Genomic DNA, 21,534 nt, shown 5'->3' on the forward strand with positions numbered 1-21,534 from the left:
TGGACATGTGCAATGCAAAAACATCAGCAAAACCATCGACCCCATGTGAACGCACGCTGGCCTGAGAACTGACCAGAATAAGGTCCAATAGGTAATACAAGGAACTAAAGAGAAAAAGCGTGTCCTGTTGTGGTGCACTAAATTTCTTATTTAAACAATTAACTTTTATTCATTATCAATTGTCTTTTTATACCTCACAGTCTTTTAGATTGATAATAAATAAAAGTTAATTTTTAAAATAAGAAATGTGGTGCACCACAGCACCATGGGCACTCTTTTTCTCTTTAGTTCTTTAGGTTGACAGTCAATAGGTTGACATGCACAGGGTCAGCACTGACAAACGGTCAACACAAGCAAAATGTTGACATGGCAATGATTAGACCTTCATACGTTATCATCCACGTAGACTGGTATTGGGAAAGGCAACATCTGCTGAGCTCAGCAGTAGCAGAGTGAGGCACCTGGCCCAAAGCACTGAGAGCCATGCGGGTTTCGCACTACACTATTTGGTCCTCCACATGGCACAAAAAAGTGAAACTCATGTCGAAACATTTATGCGTTGGCCTTTAGCTTGTGTAGACCAATTGACAATGTTGTGCTGTACATTGTGCAGTGGTAATGGAGCAAGGCACCTGGCCTGAAGCATGGCAATGGAGGCGAGCCATATGAGGCTGAATGGGACTCATGGCTACAGAGCTTCTACTGAATATCACTTCTACTCATACTGACAACCCTGCAAAGGTAACTTTCTGGACACCCTCTCATAATAAACCCAGAGGCATCTTCTTGCAATGTGTTTAGATACTCTGGATTCTTTGGATTCATGTGTCAACGATTCTCTAATAGCATGGGGTGCCGCCTATCTTTATCATTTCAGCCCAGCTGGCATTCTCAAGCTCTCTAATCCACAGTGTGATGCTTGGCTCTGTCTCTCTATTGTGCAATGCTGAATACTCCAGATACCTATAAGCACAATCGATTTATGAGACACTTGTTTACATTGGGTGCCTACTATTTCTATGATTATGAGCTGGGGGGCGGGATGTTCTAACATCTGCTGCCCTGTATCGCCGGGCATCGCATTATTAATAACCACATATGCTCTAACATATGCGGTTATTAACACAAGGGACAGCTCTTCTTGCGATAAGAGCTGTCCCTTGCGATGCGGCGTCGGTGCTGGACTTCCGGGTCTGTGATCCGGAAGTCCATCTGCGCATGTGCAGAGCACGGCGCCGCCCGCAGGGCATGCTGGGAGGGAGGTGACGGATCCCTCACACAGCGCTGCGGTAAGCTTTTGCTGGCGATTCCCTCCGGAGCGGTGACACAGCGGAGGGGGGACAGAACATTCAGAAATGCGGTAAAAAACAGGGTTTTTACCGCATTTCTGTGTTAGAGAATCGCCCCCTAAGTACTTTATGGCACTCCTGGTTTCTGTGCTGGGCATTTCCTATGCCCATGACTATAAGCATTTTTATCTATGGCCTGTTATAACCAATTTTCCTTTTTAGAAGGGAAAAGGGGAAGTGGAAATGGCGACCGGTGCACAGGTTGGGATTTACAGTAAGGTTTAGTAACTAGGTATATACCTTGACCTTAAGGTAGATAGATGTTCCACAATAGAGGATGTGTTGTCGGAAACAACGTTTTCCTTTAATTTGGAGACGTGGAGGTGCACCCAAGAGAGTGGTTATAGTTAGACAAAAGAAAGAAGAAAAAAAAAAGAGACCAATTTTCCATCTGGGCATTTCTGTATAGAAATTATGTAAGAATACTACAATTGTAACATATTGCTGTGTACTCTACCAACAGGCCTACTGTCAGGGCCAGCGCTACCCGCTAAGCAGAGCCTGCAAAGCAGGGAGGCGCCGTGCTGTATAGGCGCTCTCCCTGCTCTGTGACTCTGCCAAGGTGTGCACTGTGCAGGGGGAGATGTGCGGTGCTGGATGTGTGGTACTGCCGCTGCGCCTGTCACAGTGTGTGACAGGCAACTGCGCTGGCAGCAGAGGGGAGGGAATCAGGATGAGAACAGCAGCAGCAGGGGACGGGACTCAGGAGGACAGCAGCAGCAGCAGGGGAAGTTTCTGGCCTGTACCTTCAACACTGCATGCTAAGCCCCTCCCCCCTAATCTCAGCACCAGGGTCAGGACAGCATGTGCCGAGCTGTGATTGGAGGAGCTTGGCACATGCTGATTAAAAGAGCCCTGATTGGAGGAGCCTATCACATGCTCCTCTGACCCTGGAACTGTGAACACTGAGGATCTCCAGTCTCAGCATGGCTTCCTCCCTCTGTGAGTATGCACCTAGCACCCTGCCTCCTGTGTCTCTGTAGCTCCTGCCTCTCTGCAGCTTCTCTCTCTCTCTCTGGGCGGGATTCTCTAAGCTAAAAATGCGGTAAAAACCCCGTTATCGGGTTTTTACTGCATTTTGGGATGCTGTAAGAAAAATCTGGCGATGCCCCATAGAAGCCAATGGGCTTCTATCGCAACCCTCCGCCGCCCCGCGCCGACCCCCCGCCGCCCCGCATCGCCCACTCCCCCCTCACCTGTGTCCGGGCAGCACAGCGCAGTGCTGCCCGGACCTGTGACCTCCTCCCTGCACTGATCCTCTTCCGGGTGCAGGGAGGAGGAGAGCCCGTCGCAGCCGCAGCAGCGCCGGGTGTGGGAGGGAGGGGAGAGCCGCCGGGACCTGCTGGGACCCGGCGACTCTCACCGTAAAGGACAGCTCTTTACGCAAGAGCTGTCCTTTGCCTTAATTATCGCATATGTTACAGCATATGCGATAATTAAATATGCGATGGGCGGCGAAGGGGGGCGGAGATTCTTAGAGAATCTCCCCCACAATCATCTGTCTATCTACATGCCCAGCATCTGTCCCCCTCTACCTGCCCAGTACCTGTCCCCTCTCCCTGCCCAGTATCTTTCCCCTCCTCTCCCTGCCCAGTACGTGCCCCCCCCCTCCATGCTCAGTATTTGACCCCCCCTGCCCAGTATCTATCCCCTCCTTTCCCTGTCCCCCCTCCTGCCCAGTATCTTAATGTCCTCTCCCTGCCCAGTATCTATCCCCTCCTTTCCATGCCCAATACCTGCCCCCCTCTCCCTGCCCAGTATCTGTCCCCGCTCTACCTGGCCAGTATCTTCAACCCACTATCTGACTACCCTCTGTCCCCCTGCTCTATCTGCCCAGCATCAGTCCCCCTTTTCTCTGCCCAGCATCTGACTCATCTCTCTCTGCCCAGCATCTATTCCCTCCTTCTTGCCCATCATCCATCCCCTCCTCTCTCTACCAACCATCTGTCACCCCCTCTCCAACCATCTGTCACCCCCTCTCCCTAGTGGATCCCCCTCTCTCTGCTCACCATCCGACCCCTCACCCTCTGCCCAGCATATGTCATCCTCCTCTTTCTGCCCAGCATCTGTCCTCCTCTCTCTCTGCCCAGAATCTGCCCCTTTTCCCTGCCCAGCATCTGTCCTCCTCTCTCTGCCCAATATTTGTCCTCCCCTTGACCCCAGCTTCTGCCAGCCATCTCTTCCCCTCTCTCTGCCCAGCATCTCTCCCCAGCATCTGTACCTACCTCCCTGCACATCATCTGTCCTCCCTTCTCTTCCCCTGATTTGTGCTATTGTATGATGCAATTGAATTAATGGTACTATTGTGTTGCTATGCCCCTTCCTTATGATACCACACCCTTTATTTGTGTGCACTGTCCCTTTATGAAATATGGGAGGGCGCAAATATAGAGTTTGCAGGAGGGTGCTGTACACCCTAGCACCGGCCCTGCCTACTGTGTCATATTTCACCATTTTTTGATACAAACACCTAAGAGAGGCAGTAGTGCAATATATAGTGATACCTCTGGGGAATAAACAGCTACAGGTCACAATATTTAACCTAATTGCATTGTATATAAAATAATATCATTAGTTAAGGTTAATATGCAGGTTATTGATCACCGCTGGAATCAGACTGGTGGGGCCGCGCATTTAAATCGCTGTGTGGTCTACCCACACACCTTTGGGGTTTTACATACTAAGAGACAGTTTTGGTAGTGAACTTATTCGGTGCTCATAAAAGCAGGGCCTGATTAAAGGTTGCAGGTGCCCTAGGCTAATACACATGTAGGTCCCCTTGTAATGCTGCTAAACAAACGTGGACTCACTAGTCCTGCTGCCCAGGTGCATGTAATGAAGGTTATACAAGTGGCTTGTACAATGTAATACATGTGCTGTGTGAGGGAGACTTTGGCTTTCGGCTGCCCAGCTGGCACTGTAGCAGCACACTGTACATAAAGTAATGGCTCCATCAGTAAGTTACATTGGCACAGCCATCCGGCAGTTTCCTTAAGAACTTTATAGGTTACAGCATAGGTTCCCAAACGCGGTCCTCAAGGCACCCGAACGGTCCAGGTATTAAGTATATCCATGCTTGGCCACAGGTGCCTTAATTAGTATCTCAGTCAGTCTGATTTAACCATCTGTGCTGAGCCATGGATATACTTAAAACCTGGACTGTTGGGATGCCTCAAGGACTGCGTTGGAAACCTCTGGGTTACAGTATGATACAAAACCTCATGAACCAAATTTAAAATAAAAGCACCCTGACACAAACCCCCATTTTCCAATTGATTTCTCATGGAATTTGTGGTACTTTCGTTCATTTCATAAAGGCATCAGCTGTTTGGCAATGTGACAAAACATTAACATTGCTAATTAATAATTATGTAAACCAATTATGAATAATTAGAAACATAGAATAGAAACATAGAATTTGACGGCAGATAAGAACCACTTGGCCCATCTAGTCTGCCCCTTTTTTTAAACATGTTACCTCAAACCATATTTGATCCTTATTTTTTTGTAAGGATATCAATATGCTTATCCCAAGCATGTTTAAATTGTACTACTGTATTTGCGTCTACCACCTCTGATTGGAGGCTATTCCACTTATCTACTACTCTTTCTGTGAAGTAATTCTTCCTCACATTTCCCCTGAATCTTCCTCCCTCTAGTTTCAGTGCTTGTCCTCGTGTTCTGTTGCTCCTCTTCCTGTGAAGAATGTCTCCCACCTGTACCTTGTTAAAGCCCTTGATATATTTGAAAGTTTCTATCATGTCCCCCCTTTCCTTTCTCTGCTCTAAAGTATACATATTAAGATCTTTTAGTCTTTCCTGGTACGTTTTGTGATGTAGGCCATGCACCATTTTAGTTGCTCTTCATTTGAGCAGGCACTGTTGTGCCGGTCACACTGCACATCGGCAGTTCTCCACAGTGCTGCGCCTGTTCTTCTATTTTGCGCCGATGCCTGCTAACTGGTCACTAGAGAGTGGACTGCCTCCTCCAGTGCTCTGTTTCTCCTGTAAGCCCCTTAAGTTCATTCCATTCTAATACAGATGGGACTTCACTGGGGACACGTCACACTTTGCACAACAGCGCTATTTAAAAAAATTAAAAGGGTGCAGGGGATTGCTAGCTTAGCCCCCCCCGCCCCCCCCCCCCCACACACACACACCCGCCGGGCCCCATAGCAACTGCATCCCCTGCACCCTCCATTGTTACACCACTGCTTCCAACTCTAACCCATGAAAATCACCTAATTTAATAAGACAAGGATTACAACATAGATTTAGAAACCTAAGTAACATATAAATCAATTTACTGCAGCCAGGCTGAGTTCTTACCATTTCCCGTGTAGTCAAAGGAATCAGCTTCATCTGGAGTGTCAAGATCATCTACATTAATGTCAAGCTCATCTGGCGTGTCAAGGTTGTCATCAGACAGGATGGAACCTTCACTGTGGTCCAGCGACAGGTTAATGTTAGGTGCTGTGAGCTTGATTTTTCTGGCATGGGAGCCATTCAGATCCAATGAATTTGGAGGTTCTAAAAAAACAGTAAGGAATTAACATTGATGCTCTATAAAGGCACACTTATATACAAATGTTATGTGTGATTTATTATGACATCACTGCAACACTATATAATGAGTGCCCAAGAGACTTAGGGTCTGATTCTGGTTGGCACGCTAAGCAGTGGTAGTTCACTGCTTTGCAAACCTTTAAATGCCACCCGCCAGACGCGTGAATGTCCTTCATCAGTCGCACCCTTCGCACTGCAAATAGATGATTTGCATATACATCCATTTGCAGGCTAGTGCGCGGGTCTGAAATCATTCCATGGTCTAGTTCTCTAGTGCTCGCAGTCTCTGCTGACATAGACTTGCGGCCTCCTGCTTCGAGAACTGGGCGAGAACCGCCTCCTTCTTGCCCCCCCTTTGCAGTGACTATGCAAGGCTGAGAAGGTGCCCGCACTGCAGGCCTGCACATATGCGAATATGCGCCTGCACACAGCTACATGTATATTGGCACACAGCTGTTTATATATATATATGTATATATATATATATATATATATATATATATATATATATAGTCTGTACACACACATATATTTCCTTTCTGCTTTCATGTATTGTTTCTAAAATAAGTTCTCTGTAAGCGGAACAATTTGTGCAGATATTCCGTGATTCCCTTTATTACCAAAAAGTATGCAGTATCCTTACATCTTACTGTGGTGCACAGAATATATGATGTCCACAACCATGATATCCTCAGGTCTATGTGAGACATACAAGCCACAAATAATATCATGCTAGAATAGCCTAACAAAGGGATATCTGAGCATGACATTTGAGATTTTGCACATCATAAAACATACAGATATTTTGTCCCTGTTTACAAAAAGTGCCACACATAATCTTATGCAAATTGCCTGTATCTGACACTTGCATATTCTTGAAAGGGGGGGGGGGGGGGTGTACAATTAGTGGTGTAATTCCTCAGGAAGCAGTCAAACAGGATCCTGTTTAGCAGGATGTATTCTTGTTTCTACACATTGGGGGAAATTTACTAAGATGTGTATTCTACTTCACATGTGAGGTTGCTATGTGCAACCAATCAGATCCTGTCTACTATCTTCTAGCGGGTGCTAAATAAATAGCTTTGGTACTTTTGTAGTTTCACAGTGGCACCTTACGCTACCCTGTCAGCGTAGCCCAATGGCAGCCTAGCGCAGTGTCCCCACAGCAGCCCTACGTAGTCAGCATAGTGTCCCCCTCAGACAGCGTAGTCACCGTAGTGTCCCCGCATGCTGCAGCTCTGTCCCCGGCATCCCTAGTGAGCGCCTCTCACACAGCACCGGTAAAAACCCAGTTCCCCTGCGCTGGCAGATGCCGGCAGAGAGGCGACCATGCGGGCGTCGGCGGAGAGGCAATCCATCTGCCTTAGACGCACAAGCGTCTCATACGCTTGTGCGTCTCAGTAAATCTTGCGGCAGGATATGGCAACCCTGCCCATGTCCGCTTCATTGAGATGGACAGGGTTAGCGGTTCGGTCGCGAGTGTGTCTCGTGTGCAAAGGGGGTACGGTGTGAAAGTGAGTCTCATGCACAATAAATACGCATTTGCCAGTGCTCCATGTTACATACCGGCAAATGCCTCCATTTCAAACCCCCACTATCCACACCAGCCTGAAGCATGGCAAGTGCAGCGAGCCCCGGGGGGGGGGGGGGGGGGGGGGAGGGACGTGGAGGTCCTCCCAACCAGTTTATACCCCACTATCCGCGTCGGCGTGGAATTGATTTTATAAAGTGTGGCGAGCGCAGCGAGCCACCGAGCCTGAAGCACGGCGAGTGCAGCGTAAAACGAGCCTCGCGAGGGGACGCATATTACTTGACGTGTATTCCGCGTCCTCTCGCGGGGTGCCCTGTGCTCGCCACGCTTCGGGCTGGTGTGGATAGTGAGAGTGTTTCAGGAGCACATTCACACCTGTCATGTCATCCATCTGAAACAATAATGATGACACGTGTTAACTGTCAAATGGATTTTACTGACCTAAACAATAAATAAGAAAAACAATGAGCAATGTTAAATAATACTGTAGAACAACAAGTCCCAGAAAGGTCCCGACACAGCAGCCCCTCCAGATGCAACTGATGTTGACGCAGCTGAGTCATTCTCGGCATCGGCTGCTTTGTCTGCAGTTGGTACAAGAGTTAGTGCATGTAATATGCGCAGGAAAGCATCCTCCGCCCCTAGGGTTTTGCACCATATGAGTTCCTGCAAGTATGAGTCCAGGTACTGGCGTGTAGTGCCCCTCTGCCTCTTATTCCTCCACTTGCAGGAGCCCCAAAGCCTCTCGATATTATGGGTATGGACCCCAGTGTCTGGGTCCACGAAGTTATAACGGTGGTTGACGCCCACGAGGTGGTACCCCACCTGCTCCAATTCTTGAGTTTTGTACGCACGCCAACAGTCTGAGTAGATGGTGGTACCTGGCTTTATGTGTGTCTGGATGGCAGACATCAGGGTCTTGGCATCAAGGCTGGCCACTGGTGTGATGAAGCATTCACCGGTCTCACGCGATATCCCAACGAAGAGCCACTGCTGTGGTAGGATGCGTCCAACGTGGCTCTTACGCTGGACAAACAGGTCCACCTTCACGATTTTGCCAGGTCCGCCAATCCATCATTGGGGCTTGAACATCAGATCAAGGGTACACGCCTCCCGCATAAGATTGTTATATATAACAGCGGTTTTGTTCGAAATCTTGAGGTGGCACTCACAAAACTAAATGCTTGTCAGCTCCTCCACCCACGAAAATATGAACCGCAGAAGGGTCAGAAATGTCAGGTGACATCCGCGAAACCATTGTGCAGCCCGGAGACTGACCTTCTTCCAACAGCTTCTACTTTACATTGAGCCTGATAGGATGTTCGTTGACACAGGTCTGTGTCTCTGGCAGCAAGTGGTGGCGTTGGAAAAACTCCTCTGACTCCTCCTCCATCTGCGGCTGGTTGAAGATGGTTAATGGTTCAGCAGCCATAACTGATGAAATCTTATAAGTGGTGACACAATGCTGACTGACTACGCTAACTACGTAAGCTCCAGCTAGCCACGAAGGTACGTACGTTGCTGACTACACGCTAACTGCGTAACGCTGACTGACTACGCTAACTACGTAAGCTCCGGCTAGCCGCAAATGTACTGACTAGGCTGGCTGCGGGAACACTACACTGATTCTGACAGGGACACTATGCTAACTACGTAACTGCCGCTGTGAAACTACACAAGTACCGTAGCTTCTGATTGGTTGCCCATAGCAACATCACATGTGAAGTAGAATACACATTTTAGTAAATTTCCCCATTGCGTTTTAGCAGGATGCAGCAGGCTCGTGTAAATATCCTCTTGAGTAACCATCCTGCTAAACAGGAATGTGTAGATGCAGCCATAGCTTTCAATGTGCAGGCTCCTTCCTGCCAAACAGGTCCCTTTAAACGGAAACTGTCAAAAAGCAATGTGTAGAGCTCAAGGGTTTCTGAAAATACACACTAATGATAGTATCTGCTGCCAGCACTCGTCCCTCCTAGCTGGCTGATTGCTTATTCCCCTGGGAATCTGGTAGAACCTTTCTTCATTGATCATGCCTATATCATATGGTTTGTCAGCATTTTCAAGGTTTTGAAGGTATAATATTTATAAATAGTGAATATATTTTCTCTATCAAAATCAAATCAAATGTTACAGCTTTTCTTGTGCTTACAACATTGATGGGTATACATTGGCAGTTTATACCTATGGGCTGCAGCCCCACCAGGTAAAATCTGCGACTGTTCTCTACCTATGAGAGTCTGTGAGACTGCTCTGGCTTCACTGTGACTGGCAGTGACTTCCTATTGGACGTCTGACCTGCCAGTCAACCAAGGCAGTCCCATTGGGAGATGTTCATTCCCTCTGGGACGCCTCGAGTCTATATGGGATGCTGAGTGTCAGCCCATAAAAAACGGATTCTGCACATGCGCAGTACGTGGACGATACTGCACATGTGCCCACCCTGCAGCAGGTACAAAGACCAGCAGTCGGGAGCAGCAGCGGCGGAGACCGGGATCAGGAACACAGTGGCTGTTGATGAGTGGAGGGCTGCAACGTGGCCTTTCCCCTCTTCTCAGAGGTAGGAGCTGCCACTTTATATGGGTGTATGTATGCCTGAGGTAAAGCTGTCACTTACATATTGAGCAGCTCTCATTAGAAAGCTGGCACTTACAGATGGAGCAGCTTACATTAGAGCTGCTCCTGGTGATAAAATCCCCAATTGCGGGTGTGCAGCATCTGCCAGAAGGTGGCGCGCATGCACGAGACGCTTGCGCACCCCATTCTGATGGAGCCTGCTGCCGCCTTGAAGCGAAGACGAGCAGGGATTCCCTGAGCTGGCTGAGAGGCCCTCTATATGTATAGGTACAGATGGAGCATCCCTCATTCAGGCAGGGGATGGCGGTAGATTCGCCAGTCGCCATCCCCTGCCAGCCTCTCCCGCGCGTGCGTCCCCTTACAACGGAGTTCACCCCGGGTCCCCGCCGCCTCTCCCCTGGTCCCAACACGTTCCTCCAACTCCCTGCTCCCCCCAACCCTGCCCATCTCCCTGAAGCGGAGATGGGCAGGGTTCCCGTCCCCCTCCAACGGGAAACTGGGACGCGCATCCAAGTCAGATGTAGCGTCCACTCGCCAGTGGGGGTGGTCTGGCGAGCCCTGGCGCGGGATGAGCGGCGCTACATCTGTATATTGGTTATGTAGAGTTGGGAGATCTTGCAAAGAACATACAAGATCACTTACATTTTGCATGTATGAGGGATGACGTTCATTTACAGAAATGTTCAGTCAACTCAATTGCTGGCTGAGAGATGTTAGCTACAGTCTTCTTCACAGCCTAATTAAAAACTGTGAAATTAAAAACTGCTGGTTTTCTTATCACACACGGAACTAGAGATGATTTTCTTGTCATATCTAAAAATAAAAGCCTATCAACACCACTCTCTAACAATGTGACTTCAATAGTCATACCTCAATCACTGAATACACAGTAGAACTGTCGTATGAATGATAATAGAGAACGTGGTACTGTGCGTGCCACTCCTACCTGGTCTGATTTCTGCTGCGTCATATTCGATGTCCATGCCCACATCATCCAATATTACTGATCTGAATAAAAAGAGCATTGCATAAGATGTGTTATCTACTTGCTTTGTACAGCTATAAAAAGTGACATAGAGAAGTGTGCAATAAAATTAAGGTGTGCATCTAATAATTGCATAGATAGATGTTCATCCAAAACGCCGAATGACAAGGTAACAAGAAATATGCAATAACAAACGTGCTTATACTATTATAACATGATCCATAAACACAAATGAATGTGTACACTAGCAGAATAAAGAACTGGGGTTAATCACCCTGGATCAATCCAATGGCATCCAACAAGGGTTTAAATTGCGACTTGTAATCAATTCCAATACAGAAATGGGATAGACACTTTGGAGTTGATTTGGATATGGAAGTTTTATTGAAGATGAGATATTGCTATGGGCAACCAATCAGATTCTACAATGTGCTAAATAAATAAGTAGATCCTGATTGGTTGACCATAGCAACATCCAATCTTCAACAGAACTGAAAAAAGTAAATAAACCCCTATCTCTCTTCATAGGCGATAATACACAGAGATTGGGCAGATGGATCTCACACCAGTGATGACAGCTACATACTGGAACATATTCAGGTCCTTTCGCACAAGAGGCTCGTTTGCACGGGGATCGATGTTTCTTTGATGCGCATGCGCATTTCTGCGAATATGCATGCGCTTGTTGCAAATGGCCACAGCAAACAAATTGTTCGGCGGTTGCTTACAAGCAACCTTGTGGTTGGGAGGCGGCGGGCTGCCCCATTACCATATGGGAATGCCCAGCACTTCATGGGTGTTCCCATGACAATGCTGGGCATTCTCATGCTAATGAGGTATGATGGACAGGTGGGGGGCGGGCAGCTGAAATCACCGGATGTCAGCTGCCTCCCTACTTCCCTCTGAGCAGACATGCATCTGTAAGGTTGCTCTGAGGCACCTTTACATATGCATGAGCCTTTGGCATCATTCAATGGGCGGCGACCGTCGTATATTTTAAAAATTCCCTTCTTTTAAAATAGATTTTTGCATGCTTATTTTTAAACATGTTACATACAATACAAATTCAAATATTAAGATATAAGTGGGGTGATTTCGCACTGGATCACTGTCTAATGGTACAATGTACGTTTTAGTAATGAAAAAGCAGTGTAGACTCCTATACCCAAAATTAGTAAGCTTGAAAGAAGCTGTCAGGTTAGGTAGGGTAGGAGTTGCTCCCCTAAGTCAGAAACAACATAAATTTGCACATAGAGAAAGAAGACTTGCGTTGGGGGCACTAGTAGCAAAAAAGGATGTAGTGGATTATTTAATTATTTAAAACTTAACATTTATTAGATAAATTTAGAAAAAGATCCTATAGTACCCTCTCAGTTGTTGGTCCGAGCCGGGTATAGGAATTGAGGAGGGAATATAACGATATTCCACTTATATCGTTATATTCCCTCCTCAATTCCTATACCCGGCTCGGACCAACAACTGAGAGGGTACTATAGGACCTTTTTCTAAATTCATCTAATAAATGTTAAGTTTTAAATAATTAAATAATCCACTACATCCTATTTTGCTACTAGTGCCCCCAACGCAAGTCTTCTTTCTCTTTGTGCAAATTCAAATATTGAAAGTCATTCAAGAAAAACAAATGGTACTAACAGTAAATTGAACCACGGACAATTAACATACTGATACACATCATTGACCTGCAGTTTTGTCTCAAGTAATTATAGCTTTATATATGGGGCTTTCTTAACAGCATTGTAGGCGCTGGGCAACGTAAAGTACTGGGGCTTCTGGGAACCAGCAAAAAAATAAATAAATTGACATGACTAGAGACAGGATTATATGCATTTGCATATGCATATTTTGCCCATTCTCACTGGTTATTGCATATTTTACCTAAAATCTAGTGATAGGTGCATATTTTAGGCCCTGCCCCCTTTCCACCCGTGAGTCACAGCACTGCTTTGCCCTGCTGCTGCTGGCCAGGTAGTGGTAGAGTGTGCAGGCTGGGGCAATATGTCCACAGTGTGGGGAACCTTGGATGAACGCTATGTCTGACACTGCTCTAGGCTGCCAATCCATGTTGATAAAAGTCAGTCGGGGAGGATGCTATTACAAAGCTCCTGAACCTTTGCCTGCACCTGGCCTGGGACTTTACACCAAGAGACAGATTTCTGCAGCAGAGGAGGTGGGCGGAAGGGTTGTGACATCACGCGGCGTGGGGCAAATGCCGTGAGTATGCAGCGCAGGGAGCAAGCCTTCCACTGCGCCGCCCTCACACCCTATGCTGACATTTGGTCCATCTGCACTGGAGATGAGGGTCCGTGTAGTTGATGCAAGAAGAGCTTTGGACGCTGCAGTATGCTGTAGCAGCCAGGATAAAAAAAATCCTGTGTACAGCACTAGACATCTGCAGAAGCTGTGGGCCTATTTTTGAGGTGTATTTGCAACTAATTGTATCCTGATTTTTAAATAAATAAGTTAAAAATTACTTTTTTTATTATTTAATGTAGCATATTTTAACACTTTTTATGCATATTTTAAGTATTTTTCATGCATATTTGCATGCATATTTCAAGCTTTTTATGTTGCATATAATCCTGTCTCTAGACATGACATTCCTGAGGTATTTCCTGTCGCCTCTCTGATTGGTGGATAGTATCAGTAAATGAAAACAATTGTGCAAATGTGGCCTTCTAAATATAAAAGATATAATGAAAATGCGGCACGTGAACATAGTGGTACAAAAGTTCATTCTTTGACAAGCCAACAATCTTGCACATGAAAAAATGTAAAGTATAAACTGGCTAAGCTGGAAAGAATTTCCAAAGTTATGCTCAACATTTCAGCGTGCCAAGGAACAACAATACTTTTTAATCTCCTCCGGTGGATGAGACAATGCCAGTAATTGCAAATGTTTACCAAAAAAATTTGAAGGGACACATTTAATATAAAAGAACACTGCAGGGCATTTAGCACTAATCCCACATGATTGCAATCTGTATGACTGTCTGGCAGATCCTGTAAGTAAAAATTCAATTCAGGGTGAGAGTCAGATAGACTCAGGTCAACCAATTTGATGCCCTATGCAAGATTTTTGTTGGTGCCACCTAGTTGGGAATGCCATCTCCTTCATTGTAGTGTGCCCTTGTACAATGCACTGACTGCACCTTCCTTAGCTCCGGTTCCGGCTCAGAACTCCTCTCAGCATAGCACCCATCACTTAGTAGCAGAGTACAGCCACCACCATGACAACATTCTAGGGCAAGAGAGTAAATGGAGACACAGACATACAAAGGGGGAGAAAAAAAGTACACATACAATGTAGAGATACAGAAGCAAAATGGCAAGGGAGCAAAGAGACAGATGGACAGACAGCTGTACATACAAAGGGTCACTAAACCTTTGAGAGCTGTTGGGTGCCTCCACACCCGTTGATGCCAGCTGCTATGGGGACACAGAGCCCCCATCTCACACTACCCGCATTATCTATCCCGCCTCACACGAGAAAATGCAGGGACTAGGCTGGTGTGAAAGTGGACAACCCTGTGTGAAAGGGGTATCAATATCAAGAACACAAAAAGGGGGACAGATGGAGAGAAAATAGCACAGACAGAAGACAATGAGAGACACTAATACAGAGGAATGGTGAAGGAGTGGATATAGTAGGGCAGAGTGGAAGGCATATTTAAAAAGAAAGTGGCTGGCACAGAAGCTCAAGGGCAGAGAGGATGGTGCAGATAGGGTTAGGGATGAAATATTACTGCAAATGCTGGAACAGACAAGGTAGAACAGAGACTGGTACAGTAGGGGACAAGCAGAGGGGCAGATGTATTAAGCCTTAATGAGATAAATGCAAGGGTGATGAAGAGAGATAAACGTCAAGCCAATCAGCTCCTAACTGCCATGTTACAGGCTGTAGGCAGGATTCTCTAATAACCACCGCAGCACATCGCCGGCATTCTCATTGTTAATAATCACATTTGCAGTAACATTTGTGATTATTAACGCAAAAGCGATGGCCTGCGATGTGCAGCAGGCCCCCCCTCCCTCCCTGAACCCTTACCTGTCTGTGAGTGAGTGCTCCACTTCCTCCTCCCTGCACCCAGAAGCGATGCAGGGAGGAGGAGGTCACTGGTCTGGGCAGCACAGAAGGAGGCTGCCGGACACAGGTGAGGGAGGGCAGCGTGGATCGGCGGGGGGGCACGCGGATCGGCGGGGGTGCGCGGGGTGGTGGGGGATGCGAAAGGAAGCCTATAGGCACCGTATCTACATATTCATTCATATTCTTACATTCTTACATTCTAATGGGTGCTTACAATGTGAAATGCACCCCCACGCCACCCCCCCACTATAAACGTGAACCCGAAGCGTGGCGAGCGCAGCGAGCCCACGAGGGGCGGCGGTACGCGTCCTCCGACCTTTTCATACCCCCACTATCCACGTCGGCGTGGAGTTGAGACTAGAAAGCGTGGTGAGCGGACACGGATACCTTTACAGGTATCGGAGTCCCCTCGCGGGAGGTATCCGCGTGCGCTCGCCACGCTTCGGGCTCGGTGGCTCGCTGCGCTCGCCACACTTTCTATTTTCAACTCCACGCCGACGTGGATAGTGGGGGTATGAAAACGTTGGAGGACGCGTACCGCCGCCCCTCGCGAGCTCGCGGCGCTCGCCACGCTTCGGGTTCACGTTTATAGTGGGGGGGGGGGGGGGGGTGGCGTGGGGGTGCATTTCAAATTTTAAGCACCCATTAGGGTGCTTATACAATGTTTAATCACGTCGCATCGCATTGTATGGCATTGTATGCCATGTACAATGTCATACAATTTTAAAAATGTATGACATTGTACAGCATCGCGCGATATCGCGTCGCATCGCATACCATCGTATGCCTTATGGTATGCGATGCGATGGGCGCCGCCAAAATACACAAGTACCGGCATTTGTGTTCATAAAATACATGTAATGCTACATAAATTTCATGTGCCATTACCTTGTGAATACTGGAATACACATGCTTCTCCACAGCTAAGCCCATGGTTCCCATGGCTTTATTAACAGCATCATGGTTGGAGGTATTACAGGGATCACTAGTGACATTCCACAGCTTTAATGTCACTTGCATGGTGAATTTCCATGAAGCGTAATACTGTTAGCTTAGGAATACCATACTAGCATTTGGGCAGAGGTTTCAGTGCACAATGCCAGTCCGTGTCTGCACAGAAACCGGAAGTGACGTCAGAGACTTGTACATGTTTCCGCCTCTCTCATATTCCCATTTTATGACTTATGTTTAAAAATGTTTTCACCAACTGGAAAATTGCAGGTCAATTAACCGTTTGTGTGCCAAGTGAATTTGTCAAAATAAGGTGTGAAAATTGCCAAGCAAACATTTTTATTCATCATAATGTCCTGTAATATTTATCTTATATAGGAAATACAATCTTTTTTACACATTGTTATTTGGATTTGTATAACAAATGTGAGTGACACTGGTATTTTAATTGGATATTTTTCACATCTCTTACAAAGATGTTGGCACTCGAAGGATTAAGCCCCAAGAAAGTACTGGTGACACCAGTAATCTTGCCATGAACTTGCGATTCTCATTGTCCTGCCCAGATTTTTATATCTGCATGAATTCAATACTATATGCATATTTTATGTAGATTAATTACAATTTTTTTTTCAAGTGTGCCTTTTGCCTCTTGGGAGACTCTGTCACACTGGATATTTGATGAACCCAGCAGTATATATATCACAATCTCCTCAGGAAACACTCAGTGGCATGTCCTTACTATACGGACGATGGTAGAGGAAGATGCATGGTACACACATTAAGTCAGGGGTCCCACATGAGGATGCCGTAGATACGAGGAGACAGCAAGGAAAACTCTAACTCTAACAGTACTCTGGACAGGTAATTTTTAGCTAATGTGACTGCGGATCACTGACTGTTGTCAGGTTACCCCACAAACATCTAGTGATCAGTGGAAGTGTGTTCACTTTCTGTCTTAGTAACATAGATAAAGAGTAGGAAAAAAAGGGGCAACCGTTTAAGGAAAAACAATGAGCCATTGTTTTGTTACGAAATGTTTGCCATTTTTATGATGATCTTGCTGCATCATTAACCCCTTCATGACAGAGCCAGTTTGTGCCTTCATGACAGAGCCCTTTTTTTCAAATCTGACATGTCTCACTTAAGTGGGGATAACTTTTTTTTGCTTTTACTTATCCCAGTGATTTTGAGATTGTTTTCTCGTGACACATTGTACTTCAAGTTAGTGGTAAATTTTCGTCGATACAGTCTGTGTTTTTTTGTGAAAAATACCAAAATATCGTGAAAAAATGGAAAATTTTGCAATTTGCAAAATGTTAAATTTTCTGCTTGTGAGACAAATAATCATACCACTCAAAATAGTTAATAACTAACATAGACCATATGTCTACTTTATGTTTCCATCATTATTTCAACTTCCTTTTAATTTTTTTGGACACTAGGAGGCTTACAATATGAATAGCAAATTCTCAAATTTTCATGAAAATTTCAAACACTGATTTTTTTAGGGACCAGTTCAGTTCTGATGTGACTTTGAGGGACTTGTATGTGAGACACCCCCATAAATGATGCCATTTCAAAAACTGCACCCCTCACAGTATTCAAAACAGCATTTTGGAAGTTTGTTAACCCTTTAGGTGTTTCACAGGAATTAAAACAAAGTGTAGGTGAAATTTCAAAATTTCTTTTTTTTTGCAGAGTTTCAATTTTAATACATTTTTCTAACGAATACAGTAGATTTTACTAGAGAAATGTGACTAAAAATTGATTCCCCCAATTCTTTTGTTTTCAAAAATATCCTATATGTGGCCCTAGTGTGCACGTTGACCAAACCACAGGCTTCATAATAGAAGGAGCACCTACTTGATTTTGGAGCCTCCTTTTTATGAGATTTTTTTTTAGGCACCATGTAGGTTTCTAGGCACCATAAGTGCTAAAAGTTAGGAACCTCCCCCACAAGTCACCCCATTTTGCAATCTACACCCCTCAGGGAATTCATCTAGGGGTATAGTGTACATTTCAAACCCCCAGGGGTTTCACCAATTTTGGTACAACTGGGATGTGAAAATGAAAAATTACATTTTTTTACACAAACATGCAGTTCTGGCTCAAAATTTTTCATTTTCACAAGGAATGAAGGAGACAAAGCACCCCAAAATCTGTGCCCCAATTTCTCCCGAGTACGGCAATGCCTCACATGTGACCAAAAAATACCAGTTGGGTGCATGGCAGGACTCAGAAGGGAAGGAGTGATTTTTGGATTTTGCAGCACAGATTTTGGTGGAATGAATGGTGGGTGCTATGTTGCACCAATACAGTGGAACCCCCCCACAAGTCACCCCATTTTGCAAAGTACACCCCTTAGGGAATTCATCTAGGGGTATAGTGTACATTTCAAACCCCCAGGGGTTTCACCAATTTTGGTACAACTGGGATGTGAAAATGGAAAATTACATTTTTTTACACAAACATGCAGTTCTGGCTCAAAATTTTTCATTTTCACAAGGAATGAAGGAGACAAAGCACCCCAAAATCTGTGCCCCAATTTCTCCTGAGTACGGCAATGCCTCACATGTGACCAAAAAATACCAGTTGGGTGCATGGCAGGACTCAGAAGGGAAGGAGTGATTTTTGGATTTTGCAGCAAAGATTTCGGTGGAATGAATGGTGGGTGCTATGTTGCATTAGCAAGACTCCCAAAGCACCAATACAGTGGAACCCCCCCACAAGTCACCCCATTTTGCAAAGTACACCCCTCAGGGAATTCATCTAGGGGTATAGTGTACATTTCAAACCCCCAGGGGTTTCACCAATTTTGGTACAACTGGGATGTGAAAATGGAAAATTACATTTTTTTACACAAACATGCAGTTCTGGCTCAAAATTTTTCATTTTCACAAGGAATGAAGGAGACAATGCACCCCAAAATCTGTGCCCCAATTTCTCCCGAGTACGGCAATGCCTCACATGTGACCAAAAAATACCAGTTGGGTGCATGGCAGGACTCAGAAGGGAAGGAGTGATTTTTGGATTTTGCAGCAAAGATTTTGGTGGAATGAATGGTGGGTGCTATGTTGCATTAGCAAGACTCCCAAAGCACCAATACAGTGGAACCCCCCCACAAGTCACCCCATTTTGCAAAGTACACCCCTCAGGGAATTCATCTAGGGGTATAGTGTACATTTCAAACCCCCAGGGGTTTCACCAATTTTGGTACAACTGGGATGTGAAAATGGAAAATTACATTTTTTTACACAAACATGCAGTTCTGGCTCAAAATTTTTCATTTTCACAAGGAATGAAGGAGACAATGCACCCCAAAATCTGTGCCCCAATTTCTCCCGAGTACGGCAATGCCTCACATGTGACCAAAAAATACCAGTTGGGTGCATGGCAGGACTCAGAAGGGAAGGAGTGATTTTTGGATTTTGCAGCAAAGATTTTGGTGGAATGAATGGTGGGTGCTATGTTGCATTAGCAAGACTCCCAAAGCACCAATACAGTGGAACCCCCCCACAAGTCACCCCATTTTGCAAAGTACACCCCTCAGGGAATTCATCTAGGGGTATAGTGTACATTTCAAACCCCCAGGGGTTTCACCAATTTTGGTACAACTGGGATGTGAAAATGGAAAATTACATTTTTTTACACAAACATGCAGTTCTGGCTCAAAATTTTTCATTTTCACAAGGAATGAAGGAGACAATGCACCCCAAAATCTGTGCCCCAATTTCTCCAGAGTACGGCAATGCCTCACATGTGACCAAAAAATACCAGTTGGGTGCATGGCAGGACTTAGAAGGGAAGGAGTGATTTTTAGATTTTGCAGCTCAGATTCTGGTGGTTTTTTGGTGGGTGCTATGTCGCATTAGCAAGACCCCCCAAGCACCAATACAGTGGAACCCCCCCACAAGTCACCCCATTTTGCAAAGTACACCCCTCAGGGAATTCATCTAGGGGTATAGTGTACATTTCAAACCCCCAGGGGTTTCACCAATTTTGGTACAACTGGGATGTGAAAATGGAAAATTACATTTTTTTACACAAACATGCAGTTCTGGCTCAAAATTTTTCATTTTCACAAGGAATGAAGGAGACAATGCACCCCAAAATCTGTGCCCCAATTTCTCCCGAGTACGGCAATGCCTCACATGTGACCAAAAAATACCAGTTGGGTGCATGGCAGGACTTAGAAGGGAAGGAGTGATTTTTAGATTTTGCAGCTCAGATTCTGGTGTTTTTTTGGTGGGTGCTATGTCGCATTAGCAAGACCCCCCAAGCACCAATACAGTGGAACCCCCCCACAAGTGACCCCATTTTGCAAACTACACCCCTCAGGGAATTCATCTAGGGGTATAGTGTACATTTCAAACCCCCAGGGGTTTCACCAATTTTGGTACAACTGGGATGTGAAAATGGAAAATTACATTTTTTTACACAAACATGCAGTTCTGGCTCAAAATTTTTCATTTTCACAAGGAATGAAGGAGACAAAGCACCCCAAAATCTGTGCCCCAATTTCTCCCGAGTACGGCAATGCCTCACATGTGACCAAAAAATACCAGTTGGGTGCATGGCAGGACTCAGAAGGGAAGGAGTGATTTTTGGATTTTGGAGCACAGATTTTGGTGGAATGAATGGTGGGTGCTATGTTGCATTACCAATACAGTGGAACCCCCCCACAAGTCACCCCATTTTGCAAACTACACCCCTCAGGGAATTCATCTAGGGGTATAGTGTACATTTCAAACCCCCAGGGGTTTCATCAATTTTGGTACAACTGGGCAGTGAAAATGAAAAAAATACATTTTTTTACACAAAAATGTACTTCTGGCTCAAAATTTTTCATTTTCACAAGGAATGAAGGAGACAAAGCACCCCAAAATCTGTGCCCCCATTTCTCCAGAGTACGGCAATGCCTCACATGTGACCAAAAAATTCCAGTTGGGTGCATGGCAGGACTCAGAAGGGAAGGAGTGATTTTTGGATTTTGCAGCAAAGATTTTGGTGGAATGAATGGTGGGTGCTATGTTGCATTACCAATACAGTGGAACCCCCCCACAAGTCACCCCATTTTGCAAACTACACCCCTCAGGGAATTCATCTAGGGGTATAGTGTACATTTCAAACCCCCAGGGGTTTCATCAATTTTGGTACAACTGGGCAGTGAAAATGAAAAAAATACATTTTTTTACACAAAAATGTACTTCTGGCTCAAAATTTTTCATTTTCACAAGGAATGAAGGAGACAAAGCACCCCAAAATCTGTGCCCCCATTTCTCCAGAGTACGGCAATGCCTCACATGTGACCAAAAAATACCAGTTGGGTGCATGGCAGGACTCAGAAGGGAAGGAGTGATTTTTGGATTTTGCAGCTCAGATTCTGGTGGAATGAATGGTGGGTGCTATGTGGCATTAGCAAGACCCCCGAAGCACGGTGAAATGATGAACCTAATAATCCATAGATG

At 45.6% G+C, this 21,534-nt stretch overlaps 1 protein-coding gene across 8 annotated transcripts in view; it reads right to left on the bottom strand.

Annotated features, from left to right (window-relative positions):
* Nucleotides 1-21,534, bottom strand: part of PRUNE2 (prune homolog 2 with BCH domain) — a 307,490-nt gene that overhangs the window by 89,982 nt on the left and 195,974 nt on the right. For all 8 annotated transcript variants that reach the window (XR_014474498.1, XR_014474497.1, XM_083186134.1 and 5 more), the window contains exons 10-11: nucleotides 10,969-11,030; nucleotides 5,678-5,878 (exon numbers count right to left, since the gene is read on the bottom strand). Coding sequence is in view for 6 of the 8 variants with exons in the window: in XM_083186134.1 (XP_083042260.1) it covers nucleotides 5,678-5,878; nucleotides 10,969-11,030 (263 nt within the window). In the remaining 2 variants the exon portion in view is untranslated. The remainder of the gene's footprint in view (nucleotides 1-5,677; nucleotides 5,879-10,968; nucleotides 11,031-21,534) is intronic.

The sequence above is a fragment of the Crinia signifera genome, chromosome 1 (assembly GCF_055691185.1).
Source record: "Crinia signifera chromosome 1, ASM5569118v1, whole genome shotgun sequence".
Taxonomy (NCBI): Eukaryota; Metazoa; Chordata; class Amphibia; order Anura; family Myobatrachidae; genus Crinia; species Crinia signifera.